The sequence below is a fragment of the Grampus griseus genome, assembly GCF_964374135.1.
Source record: "Grampus griseus genome assembly, chromosome: 13".
In the NCBI taxonomy this organism is placed as follows: domain Eukaryota; kingdom Metazoa; phylum Chordata; class Mammalia; order Artiodactyla; family Delphinidae; genus Grampus; species Grampus griseus.
The window spans coordinates 79443515-79456966 of NC_139007.1; the positions used below are offsets into that span (position 1 = coordinate 79443515).

At 50.9% G+C, this 13452-nt stretch overlaps 1 protein-coding gene across 3 annotated transcripts in view; it reads left to right on the plus strand.

The window, feature by feature from the left end:
• SYNJ2 (synaptojanin 2) overlaps positions 1-13452 on the plus strand; it is a 97937-nt gene that overhangs the window by 49970 nt on the left and 34515 nt on the right. For 2 of the 3 annotated variants that reach the window (XM_082669414.1, XM_082669415.1), the window contains exons 5-7: positions 1783-1866; positions 10238-10299; positions 13029-13125. In XM_082669414.1, coding sequence (XP_082525540.1) covers positions 1783-1866; positions 10238-10299; positions 13029-13125 — 243 coding nt within the window. Of the gene's footprint in view, positions 1-1006; positions 1119-1782; positions 1867-10237; positions 10300-13028; positions 13126-13452 lie in introns of those variants that run through there. The other variant, XM_082669416.1, reaches the window with a different exon arrangement.

Sequence of the window (13452 nt, forward strand, 5' to 3'; positions counted from 1 at the left end):
TCACGTGCTGACCTGCGTTCACTCTCCATCCTGTCCCTCCCCCCCCAGGGCCCCCAAGTGCCTTCTGTTAAAACTGCCTCGGTGAGGTCAGGCCAGGTGTTGAAGCTCCCGCTAGTTTTAAAACCTGTGTTCTTTCGCCCAGAAAGGAAAGCACTTTAAATCCATCACTACTGTGTGATGATGGGGGTGGTCCTACCACCTCGGGAACAAAGAGGTGGGTGTTCCTGGTGATAGGGTGGGCACAGAACTAGAATATTTTCATGTGGGAGGAGGAATAGAGAAATCTGGAGGCATCTTTTCTTTCTGCCCCGGGGGTGGGGTCCGGAGTGCTGGGACCGCTTGTCGGTGTTTTTCTGAAGCGGGTTCTGTGTTAAGTTCCAGCTCGAGAGGGGCGTGGTCTAATGCCGGAAGTAGCGCTTTTAGCACGTATTAAGTAAAGTGAAGGGTAATCGTTCCTTAGCTTCCGTCAGGTCCCGGGCACTGTTATGAGTTGTCTTTACATAGGGATATTGGCTGAATTGGTGACTCTCAGCAATGTGGACACAGGCAGGGAGGCTGTATACCTTTAATCTCGCAGTAGCCTGTGCTCCCCGGCAGTAGCTTACATAGCCGCCGCTTTCTTCTGCTTTTGTCAGTGGAATAATGGAGCGTAACCAATTTGCTGGTGATCAGTATCTGAAAACAGACGAGTTCTTCACCCAGTACATTTTTTTCCTTTGGAGATTAAAGGATAGAGTTTCAGCTCAACATTATGACTCCCAGGCTCATGTAATTCCTGAAGTTCAGGGAACCTTCAGGTCTAATATTCAGGTCCTCCACTGCAGAATTACTAATGCATGTGTGATCTGAGCGTGATCTAGCCGCATGGAAAGCTGCCCTGTAAGGGAGCAGGCCGCTAAGAAATGGAAAGGGCCAGTAGCATCGCCTGAGGCCAGCCCTGCCAGGCCAGGGTAGAGTTACTCAGATAAAGGGCAGCATCTGATAGCTGCCGCAGCCCTCACCCTCGTGATGCTGGGGACTGTACTTTTTGTCCCTTTAGACCTCCCTGGCACTAGAGCATCAGTAAGGGCCTGCAGACGGATGAGGAGTTGGTACAGCCTAGAAGAACTGTGTGTGGGGTAGGAAGGAGATACATTCCTTAACTTGTAAAGGATGGTCTGTGTCTGTGCAGGTGCTGTCACCCTGGAAGTTTGTGGAGGCTGTGTGTGTGTGTGTGTGTGTGTGTGGACTCCCTGACACGTTCAAGAACACAGTGGTGTAGGGCCAGGACCAACTGTGAGTTCAGGTCAAGTCTTGACTTGCATTGTCAAGTGCAGGACCGACTAGTGCAGCTAACTAGGGCTTTGGGCTACAGCTGGTTCATTTCATTTCCTCCAGTCCCTTTCCAGTCGCTGTCTGCTACTTCGCCAGTTGACAGGGTGACAGTAGAGGGCTCCCAGGAAGGTCTTAGTTAAATCCCAGAGCCCATTTGCCTTTGTTCCTAAAATTGGTGGGGAGGGGACTGCTGGGCTTTTCGGGGAGGTCGCTCAGGTTGTGGGATTTCCATCCACCCACACCCTCCTCCTCGGAGGCTGGGGGGCAGCGGAGCAAGCCTGTGAGCGCCGGCCTGCGGGGCGGGGAGCCGCTCGGCCAGGCTGGGAGAGGGGCAGAGGGCGCTCAAGCCCGCCGTCGCCCTTCGCTCTGGCTGGTGTCGGGTCTCAGGCAGCCGGATCCCGTTACCGGCCCCAGGACATTCGGTTTCATTGAAGAATACCTTTCCCTTTCTGTCTCCTTGTGGTGTAGATGATCTACATGGATGATGGAGTGTCGTCTTTTGTTCAGATCAGAGGCTCCGTTCCGCTGTTTTGGGAGCAGCCAGGGCTTCAGGTAGGTAATAAAAAGCCTGTCCGCGTGTGTCTCTTCTCTTCTAAACGGCTGTGAGTTGTTTCTTTTAGTCATATTTCTTTCATGGCAGTTTCTGGTCTTTTTCCCCAGCCCAGTTGGATTGAGCTGAGTTGTCACAGTGTGTGTGCACGTGTGTGTGAGCGTGCACGTGTGTGTGTGTGTGCGCATGTGTGTGGTGTCGTACGCAGAGACATACACGTTGTGTGATTTTCCGATCTCGAGCTCAGTGATGACACTGGTGAGGTGAAAGTTCTTTGCAAGTAAGTGGACCACATCGTGTGATTGCAGTTACCTTCACTTAGACCCAAGTTCAGTGTGTTGAGAGCGTGGCCTAAGATGTCTTTTTTTTTTTTTTTGCGGTACGTGGGCCTCTCGCTGTTGTGGCCTCTCCCGTTGCGGAGCACAGGCTCCGGACGCGCAGGCTCAGCGGCCATGGCTCACGGGCCCAGCCGCTCCGCGGCATGTGGGATCTTCCCGGACCGGGGCACGAACCTGCATCCCCTGCATCGGCAGACGGACTCTCAACCACTGCGCCACCAGGGAAGGCCCCCTAAGATGTCTTTAGAGAGTCGCGACTCTCCTGGAAAGCTTTGAAAGGTTTTGGGGGCCCCAGCGGCCGTGTGGCAGGTCTGGCGTTTGGAGGTGCTTGTTGTGGGACCGCGTGCCAACTGCGCGGAGCTTTCATGTGATTTCTAAAAATACTCCTTGCCGTCCCAACAGGGCACTGGCCGGTGCCAGAGGTATTTGGCCTTCTGTCTCCTGGGACGAGTTCAGGGTGTGGGTCCAAGAGCACGTCTGTCGTCAGTGGAGGGGCACACTGCTTTCCTACCTGGGAGGGTCACGGCCGAGGGGACCTGATTCCTCCACACCGATCCCGGTGTTCCCGCCTGGCTGGAGGGGACGTGGGTGCCCTCAGGAGACCCCTGTGCCCAAGCCTGCGTCGCCTTGGCTCTCCTTCCCGAGCGCTCTGTGTGACGGTGGCTGGGTCACCAGCCGGTGGCTAGAGAGGCCCAGGGCCACCTGCCAGCCTCTTGGAGTGTTTGACGCGCTGGGTCTCACCCGCCCTTGACTTGACCCAGCCTCAGCCGTGGGCACTTTGTCCTCATGCTGTCATCGTGCGGTTGGAAGCCGTGGAAAGGAACCTTGTCAGCCCTTAGGTGAGACGGGTGGATGAGTGTCTCAGTTCTGTGGGCAAAAGCTCAATTAACATTCATTGTTTCCACGAGAAAGGAACAGCTAAGACGTGTGCAGCAGCTGATGGCATTAAGTGGTGGCAGAAGGGTGCACCCCTGAGGATGGGTGGAGATCTCCTCTGGAGGCCATCCCAAGAGAGCTTTGTTTTTAAACAGCTCTACTGAGATGTAATTTGCATACCTAAACCTCACCCATATAAAGTGTACAATTCTATGGTTTTTAATGCATTCGCAGAGTTGTGTAACCATCACCATCATCTAATGTTAGAACACTTTCATCACCACTAAGAAAACCATGGGCCCATCAGTGGTCACCCCCCATTCCCTCCCCGAGGCCTGGGCAACTGTTCCACTTTCTGTCTCTATAATTTGCCTATTCGGGACATTCTCAAAGGGGTTTTGAAACTTGATTTTCTTTAGATTTGGAGTTTTCCTTTGATTTGTAAGAAACCCCCAAACTGGGAGATGGTTATGATAGAGTATTAGAATTTGGGAAGGACCCTTTGAAGTTCATCTGTTTTACCCTCACGCAGTTTGGGATGGCTCCATTATTATTATTATTAGCTAGTTTCTCCTTGCTTTGCACACCGTCTGTCTCTACAGGGTGTTCCAGGGGACGTGCCACACCAAGTCTGAATTCTCAGACCTTCAGGAACCTTCGTGGTTCCCCCTTTCTCCATTTCGTCTTCTCCAGGGCCTTCCTTTGGCCATTTCTGTCTTATTTCTAGGACTCTCCACACTCTGGTCTCCCTCTTCTAAAAACAAGACAAAACTTGTCAGTCCCCTCTTTAATTTTGGTCTCCAGCTTGACTCCTCTGGTGCTCCAGACACAGCCTGACCCTGCATGGGAACACCTGTCCCCCAGTCTGACTTGGGTCCGCATGCATGGACCTTGGGTGGCTTGCTTTTCTGTAGCTGTAGCATCTTTTAGACTCATAACACTTGTTAAGCCTCTTCCACAGCCTCCGTGGTTTCTTCAAAATAAGTTTCAAAAGGCTTTAGCGTTCATGAATCTTAAGGATTTGCTAACCTTTGGGTTTGATACCCGTGTTTATCCTCTAAATACAATCCCTCATCAAAGAGAGATGAGGTCATCTTCCTAGGGCACAGGAGGGCAACTTTCAGTCACCCTACCCGAATTATCAATAGCAAGCCTGAGGAGCAGTCCTGGTTGTTTTTCTCTATTTTGAAAAATTCCCCCTCCTTCTTCACTTACGTTAGATGAAAAGTGCAAAGATTTGGGGGTAAATAGCTGCTTTTTAAGTTGCAGTGTTGCGCCTTCACCCTTTTGCAGTTACCCCAAGGGAGTGGATGAGCCCCGCCGGGGTTGGGGCACGGAGGTGCGCAGAGAGGACCGTGGGATGATGATTTGTCTGCACGTTATCACGGGCGTAGTGCCTTCCTTACAAACTCCTGGATCCTGACTGCATTTCCAGCAACTATGTACCTTTAGCAGTTCATCTTTATCTTGTTAATAGGTTGTGCAGATGATAAATAGCCTTAGTTTACTCTTCTGTAAAATGGGATTGACGATAACAATCTCCTAGGGTTATGGAGAGGATTAAATATCATAGGATGTATTAGAATTTAGCTCAGTATCTAGAATCTAAAAAGTACTAAAAAAGGTGGCTGTTAATGGTATTAATAACGTAAGTTATAGCATGTAAGAGACAAAAAGCACAAGTTGGCATTTGCATCAGGAGAAGCACGGCTCTTTGCGTCCTGCAAGCGGAGTAGGAGTTTCCTGTGAAGGCCCCACGAGGACACCATGCGGTGTAGTGACAGTGTCCTCACGTTTTTGCATTCATGTGCGGCACAAGCACCAGTCTTCTAGGCTCTTCCACTTCCCAGCCCTCATACACACCCCGGGGAAGCCATTTATTCATCCCACAGACACTCATCACCTGGTACATGTAGGCACCTGACATCAGATGTCGCCCCCAACTTCGGGGTGGAGGTGACAGGACATAACAGTGTTGTACGAATAGAGCTGGGAGAGAGGAAGGCTGAGATCCCTGTGGCAGCTCTGGGGACGGACAGGCCACTCAGGCTGCAGGGGTGGGTGTCTGAACTGACCTGAGAGGGATTGGGTGGAATCACCCAGGCCAGGAAGGCAGCCTGCAGAGCGAACCACAGATGCAGGTGTTGCAACCGCTGCGTCAGAGCACATCTGGGGACCTGTGCTGGCTGTGCTCCCTGCAGCCCGGGCATGGGGGACAGGGGTCCTGGTGAAAGGTGAGACTGGAGAGGCTGGCGAGGCCCAGATGAACATGGGTTTTGTATGTTACGCTAAGGAGTTTGACTTTTACCCCGGTGGTGCCCAAACTGCTGCACATTAGAATCATCTGGGCAGCTCATAAAATTCCTGGCACTCGGGGTGCATGCCATCCCAGGTACATCAGCACGTCTGCAGGTGGGAGCAGGCATCAGTACTGTTCTGAAGACCCTTAGATGACTCCAATGTGCAGAAGGCTTGGGAATCACTCAAGGTTATGCTGGTAAAACAGTTTTTTTTGGGCCAGGATGGAGAAGTTTTGGTTTGTAGCATTTGCCCATTTCTGTGGTGTAAATACTCCCATCAGAGCTGATTTCAAGCCAACAGCTTGAACTCGGAGCTGGGAAGAGGTGTGCGTACCGTGGCTTGTGAGCCGGGAGGAGCTGGCTCTGCGTGCTCTGGACGCTGCGCCAAAGGGTTCAGGGGGTGGGTGATGAGGCCTAAGTAAGCTTTGGAGTTTGGAGGAAGAAGATGGAAGGTAAGGGCACCAGGTAGGACGGTGGCATGGATCCAGGTCAGAGATGCTGCCGGCTTTAACTAGGGGAGGCTGTGGAGGGGGAGGGAGAGGTTCGGAGATGCCGTCTGTGGCCCTGGGACCCTCTCAAGTGCTCAGGGAGGCTCTGTGTGGACTCAGCCAGGCATTCTTCTTCCAGCCACTCCCTCCGGCTCAGCCTGGAATCTTTGGGATTGAACCTCTGACTTCAGGGACCAGACAGGAGTGAGTGGCTGATGTCCACCTGGCCGGGGGAGGAGGGAGACTAAAAAAAGCAGCGCGGTCAGTTCCTGAGTGCCGGGGCCAGCAGCGGTTTCATTTCAGCCCCGCGTGAAGCTGCTCCCTGAGGCTCTGACAGACTGTGGCCTCAGGACTAGGTGACACCAGAGAGGAGAGATTCAGGTCAGTGTCGGGACGTGCGGCCTTAGGCAGCTGGACTAACGGGTTGTCGAGCTGATGGACGAATGACCTCCCGGAGAGTGTCCGAGGCCCCCCTTCTGCCCACGCCCCGTCCACTTAGGAGGCGGGGGGACATGGCTGTGGGCAGGGTGCCCTGTGTGCGGGTGTAGACACAGACCCCCGGGCTGCTCTCGTCCCGCTGCCTTGTCCCCTCACAGGCATTCAAACCCCCAGCAAAAAGGGAACGACGACGATGATTAGGTAGAAACCAGCACCTCTCAGACCGTAGCATGGGGGGCGTGTGTGTGCATATGTGAGCCACCTTGTGCAGGAGTCACCTGGGTACTTGTTAAAACACAGGTTCCTGGCCCCACCCCCAGAGACCTTCATTCAGTAGGTCTGAGGTGGGCCCTCAAATCTGCATTTCTAACAAGCTCTCAGGGCACACTGATGCTGCCGGTCCGGGGACCACACTTTGAGAACCACTGGAGTCAGGGATCCTTTCTGCCCATTTACTGCCCTGGTCATTCACTGTGGGTGGTGCCCTTAGTGTCATCAGCAGTGACGTTGGACTGACTGCTGTGGGGATGGGAACACGCCTCCAAGGGTCCTTCCTTGCCCTGTCCACGCAGAGAGTCTGGGTGAGGGAGAAAGGGCCGAGGCATCCGAAGGGCCGTGCCCTGTCCCGGGGCTGGGCCGTGTCCTCTCCTGCTGTGGGCTGCTGCCTCCTGACTGGCCCCCAGCTTCCCCGAGTCCTGCAGATGCAGTCATGCAGACTCGTTAGAAACACTTACGTGTGTTTTGGGGTCTTTGCACAGCGACCCAGTTGGTGGGAGTCAGCCAGGGACGGGAATTCAGGGTCTCCCGTCCCTTTGCCATCTCCACAGCACCCAGTGCCGTGTGGACCCAGGTGTCAGGCTCACTAACTCAGGCCTGCATGGGTTATGCAGTTCGTAACGGGACTTAGGTAATTCTTATCTCAGGGGAAGTTTAGAGCCAGAGATGAAGCTTCTGAGTCCCGAACCATTTTCTGATTCTCTTACTTGCTCCCATGGGAGTGAGTCTGAAAACAGCCGCACCTTCTTCCTCAAGCCAGGGGCGATTTCTTGCGGTGACTGACAGGCAGACGTGGAGCAAGTGGCCCCCGGGGCTCAGGGTCCCCTCAGAGGGTGGCTGGAGGAGCGTGGACTCGCTTTCCGCCGGCACCTTCCTTGTAAGTTCAGAAGAAAGACGGGCTGACCTGCCTTGGGTGCAGGACATGACCGTCTTCTGGGAGCTCAGGGGCTGTGATGGTTTTGGGGGTTAAGTAACTGGCATTTTGTCAGCCAGGTGTCAATGGCCGTCAGGAAAGGAGGGCAGAATACACACAAGATGAAGGTGTTTGGGTTGAGCCTTTCTTAGGAGCACCCACAGTTAAGAGCAAGATGCCTCCTTTTCGATGCCTTAGTTTACTGGCTCATTTCCTTCGTGACCAACGTTTCTTAGGACCAGAAGGGACTACAGACTTTATTTGTAGAGTCATTTATGTGGACAGACCTAATCCCAGTAATTTCTAAATCTATTGCTGAGACACTAGTTTGCTAGATGGGTACTTTCCTCACGTATGGAGAGGGACAGAGGTATTATCTGCAATGTTAAGGGTCATAAAATAATGCTTCTCCCATGTTCAGTAATATCTACATCTGATGATATGGATGAATCCAAGGACACCACTTTACAACCTTCAATACCAAGCAAAACTGAGCAGTACCTTTGAAGAAACTTTTTATCTTGAAATGATTTCAGACCTACAGAAAAGTTATAAGAACGGTGGAAAGGACCCTTACACATCATTACCCGGATTCACTCAATGTTAACATCTTGCCACACACACCTATGCTTTATTTATTTCTGAATCACTTGAGAGTAGGTTGCATACATCTGTTTAGTCTGTTTACTTGTTAATGTTTCAGGATGTTTTCCCAAGGAGCAAATATATTCTCTTACATCACCACAGGGTAGGTACACATTCAGGAAATTTAACGTGGACACAGGACTTTAATCAGATCTGCAGCCTATATTCCAGGTTTATCAATTTTCTCAGTAATTAGTGTCCATCGTGGCTCCTTTCCCCCTTCAGTCCAGGCTCCAGGCCAGCATCACATCCTGCATTTAGTTCTCACATTTCCAGTCTCCTTTAATCTGGACCAGTTCCTCTGCCTTTCTGTCTTTCCTGAAGTTGATGTTTTTGGAGAATGTAGGTCTTCTTTTTCTGTAAATTGAATGTTCCTCATCTGGGAGTTTCCTGGTATTTCATTATGACCAGGCTCGGGGTACTGATCCCTGGCCAGAATGCCGATCGACCGTGTCCTTCTCAGAGGTCCTTCCCATCTGGAAGTCCCCAGTGTCCCTCTGCCCCTCATTAGTGATGTTAGTTTTGAAAACTTGGGCAAGGTGTTCTTCAATTTCTCCACTTATGCTTAATATGTGTTGTTGTTTTTTTGTGGTACGCGGGCCTCTCACTGTTGTGGCCTCTCCCGTCGCGGAGCACAGGCTCCGGACGCGCAGGCCCAGCGGCCATGGCTCACGGGCCCAGCTGCTCCGCGGCACGTGGGATCTTCCCAGACCGGGGCACGAACCCGTGTCCCCTGCATCGGCAGGCGGACTCTCAGCCACTGCGCCACCAGGGAAGCCCAATATGATTTTTTTTTTTTTTTTTTTTTTTTTGCGGTACGTGGGCCTCTCACCTCTGTGGCCTCTCCCATTGTGGAGCACAGGCTCCAGACTCGCAGGCTCAGCGGCCATGGCTCACGGGCCCAGCCGCTCCGCGGCATGTGGGATCTTCCCAGACCGGGGCACGAACCCGTGTCCCCTGCATCGGCAGGCGGACTCTCAACCACTGCGCCACCAGGGAAGCCCAATATGTTTTACTTTTCAACTAACAAGTGATTTATGGAGACACTTTGAGACCATGCAAGTACCCTACTCCTCATCAAATTTTCCCCCAAGATTTATGGCCAATGGATGATTTTTGCTGAATAAGTTTTTACTATGATTGATATAAGATGATGATTTTCCACCATTCCCTCCATGTTTATCAGTTGGTATTTTCCGTAAGGAAGAACCCTCTCTTCTCCCTGTCCCACACGCGCCCCCCGGCTAGCCATCTACCCAGGTAGCCACCTACCCATGCACCTGCCCACCCATCCATCTGTCCATCCACTCATCCACCCATCCATCCAGCTCTCATCTGTATAGATTCATGGATTCCTATTTTATTCATCAGGTCATAATCCACTGCTGTCCTTACATTATTTATTTATTTTTTAACATCTTTATTGGAGTATAATTGCTTTACAATGGTGTGTTAGTTTCTGCTTTATAACAAAGTGAATCAGTTATACATATGTCCCCGTATCTCTTCCCTCTTGCGTCTCCGTCCCTCCCACCCTCCCTGTGTCCTTACATTATTCGATGTTCAGATTGTCCCAGATCTGTTCAGAGAGAGTCCCCTCAGGCAATAACAATAAGTAGTTTTAAGTTTGTTTTTTAAGCCTCCAGTGTTAAATAGGTAGTTCTAAACAATAAGGCAAGGTCGTTTGCAGGTAGTCATGACAGCTCAGATTTTAGGGGCAGTCAAGATCCCTGGAGTTGCAGAAGAGACTGTAAGCGGTTTCTTTCTCCCGGTTGGCTTAGCCTTACCTCTGCACCACAGAAGGGTTTGTGGATCTGATGTGGGCCTCATGGTCTTACCCTGAAGTTTGTCTTCTGTTTGTAGAAGAGCCCAGCCGGCGTGGTCCATGCTGCAGTTAGGACGGGGCTGAAGCAGAGCCAGACGCAGGCTGCAGGACCTGCATTCAGGGCCCGGCCGTCCTGAGCTGTACATTGGCCATGGAGGGGCCGAGTGGCTCCTACGTGTGGCCTGGCTGGCAGCAAGAGGGCGAGTGGGAAGGCCATCGCGTACTGGGTTCGCAGGGCGGGAGGAGTCACCGGTGTCCTTTCTCTTTGATTTAGGTGGGTTCCCATCATCTGAGACTCAACAGAGGCCTGGAAGCCAACGCCCCTGCTTTCGACAGGTAGGGTCCTCTGGCCGCATCCGGAGTCTGTTGTCTTTCCTTCCATCAGACAGTAGTACAGGAGCCAGGGTGCCATGGGAAATGGGAGACCCCAAATCTGGAATCTGAATCTGCTTTTTACTTTGGTTCTTTATACAAAAAGGCAGCTTACAAAATGGAATGTTTACTTGCTTTCAGTTTTCCGTGAAGGTTCATTCATAAATGCTCAGGTAACACTTTGCAATTATTTTATCTTATCAGTTCCTTCTGCATTGAAGCTTTATCCATTTGTCCTGGTTAATAAGGGATCATCTAAACTATAGGATATTTCTAAGCTGGTTTGTTTGTGTTTTTAAGGTAACATATTCCCAGGCTTTAAAAAGTCACAGTGTGGAAAGGTATAAAGGAAGACGTAGAAGTACCCTAACTCTCAATTCCCACTGTTAGTTAGTTTTCTATATATAGTTCTAGAAAAGATTCTGACTTATACATAGTTCTTTTTTGTTTTTTTTGTTTTTTTTTTGCTTCATTGGGTCTTCGTTGCTGCGCGTGGGCTTTCTCTAGTTGCGGCGAGCGGGGGCTACTCTTCATTGCGGTGCACGGGCTTCTCATTGCGGTGGCTTCTCTTGTTGCAGAACACAGGCTCAAGGCGCACGGGCTTCAGTAGTTGTGGCGTGTGGGCTCAGTAGTTGTGGCTCGCAGGCTCAGTAGTCGTGACGCACGGGCTTAGTCACTCCGCGGTATGTGCGATCTTCCCGGACCAGGGCTTGAACCCGTGTCCCCTGCATTGGCAGGCAGATTCTTAACCAATGCGCCACTAGGAAAGTCCCCATAGTTCATTTTTTAAAACACAAATTGGATCATTACACACCTACTGTTTTACAACTCGCTTAAGAAAAGCCATCGCTAACCTGAACTCTTGGTAATTTGTACTTGAAATAGTTAATTGCTTTTTAAAATATTTGTTTTTTTACTCTAAATGTTAATTTTAAAATAATCTTAATGGGTGTAAAATACTTGTCAAAGTAATTTTTTTTTAAATTTACTTTATTATTTATTTACTTTTGGATGCGTTGGGTCTTCATTGCCGCGCACGGCTTTCTCTTGTTGAGGCGAGTGGGGGCTGCTCTTCGTGCGGTCCGCGGGCTTCCCATTGCGGTGGCTTCTCTTGCTGCAGAGCATGGGCTCTAGGTGCGTGGGCTTCAGTAGTTGTGGCTTGTGGGCTCTAGAGCGCAGGCTCAGTAGTTGTGGCGCGTGGGCTTAGTTGCTCCGCAGCATGTGGGATCTTCCCGGACCAGGGCTCGAACCCGTGTCCCCTGCATTGGCAGGCGGATTCTTAACCACTGCACCACCAGGGAAGTCCTCAAAGTAATTTTTTAAAATGTTAGAATCATTCTAGCCGAAGCTTCATTTGGACTTTAAACTTGCTTGCAGCCTTCTTATTTACCTTAAGATTGGTGACACCAGCCCCCCTCATTAGCATGTTACACACAGGGCACACTCAGCGCTGAGCAGCTCAGACTCCCCACCTGAGCAGGGCCTGCTCTGTCTGCACCTGTCAGACCTCAGGCCAGGATGCACCTTCTCTGGGGAGGCGGAACCAAAAGAGCCCGGAGGGGCCAGGCCACACACGTTGTTTCTTCTGGCACCTTCCCCCGGGGCTTCCACATAGCATGGCTCCAGGGGCCGTGCACAGCCTACCGGCTGTGAGGAGGCCCTGATCTCCCAGATTTGACCCAGCCCTGCATCCTCCCCCTGGGAGGGACTGCAGACAGGGCAGGGCTGCCAGGAGCATGGCCCTGGGAGAATGCTTCTTCATGGGGGCGGAGCTTGTCTCCAGCTGTCTGCAAAGGGACATAAACTGCCCACTTCAGGATCCACATTCCTCTGCGCAGTGCTGTCCCTCCGAGTTAGTAAGAGAGTCCCTTTTTCTCTTATTGGGCTAAAAATGGTTCTTTTGTGATAATTAACTTTAAAAAATTCCATTTATGAGACAAACATGTTACTGTAGAAATTTGGAAAGTACAAAAAATGTTTAAAAGAAGGAAAGAACTTAAAATCACATGAAATTCTACCACTTTTAACATTGTGGTGTGTTATTTTTTTCTCGTGTTAGATGTTAAGATTGCAGTATTAAATTAATTTTACATTTGCTTTTTGCATTGTGTATTTCCCCTTTTTAAAAAAACTACATTTGAATATTTCTAACAGTATTAAAATTATAAAGTTACTTTTCAAAAGCTGCTGGTAAAAGACAAATATTAGAGTCTCTCCCTGCTATTTCAATGTATGTATTTAAAAATAGTCTCTGGTATACAGAGAATTTTCCTAAAGACCGAAATTTCATTATACCTTCTGGTTGAGGTTAAACATCATGAAATGCAGCACTTAGATGAAAAACTTGGACCCTGAGGTTGATGCCTCTCCTCCCAGTTTTTCTAGTTCTGAGAAGGTACCAAGTGAAGTGGGTTAACTTCAGAGATACGCACGTCACATTTCTGAGGCCCTGTTAATGAAAGGCCAGGTTAGCTGTTCTGGGTTTAATGGAGGACTTTACAGAACTTCCAGCGTATCCTCCACCTGATACCACGTGTGTTTAGAAGTTTGATGTGCTGTGTACTCTTGGCCAGTGCCTTTCGTGGGGAACAGCTCATCCAGGACCTCCAGTGCCTGGCAGGTCCCCTCAAGGGCGGGGCCGTCAGCGTGTGTCGCGGGGACATGGCATCATGCGTGGCCCTGCTCTGTTGCAGGCACATGGTGCTTCTCAAGGAGCAATATGGGAAGCAAGTGGTCGTGAACCTGCTGGGGAGCAGAGGCGGAGAGGAGGTGCTCAACAGAGCCTTCAAGGTAACTGGCTTCCCCGCCTGGGAGGGCAGGGAATGAGGGAGCCGAGGGGCCCCTGCTCAGGGTGGGCTTCCATGGGGACGGGGGACAACAGCCCTGCTTTCCCCACGTTGGGGGAGGCTTTTTCCATCAGAGCTTCCGCATCAGGTGATTTGGGCTACTGACATGCAGTTTAATTTTTGTGAAGCAGTGGTTGGGAGAATTTGCTCAGAATGAAAACAGAGCATCTCCCATCTCCAGCTGCACTTCCTCCACTGCTCCCCACTGGGGCATCGACCACTCAGGACGGCCGGGCCTTTCCCTGGCTCTCTTGGACGGACACACACACGC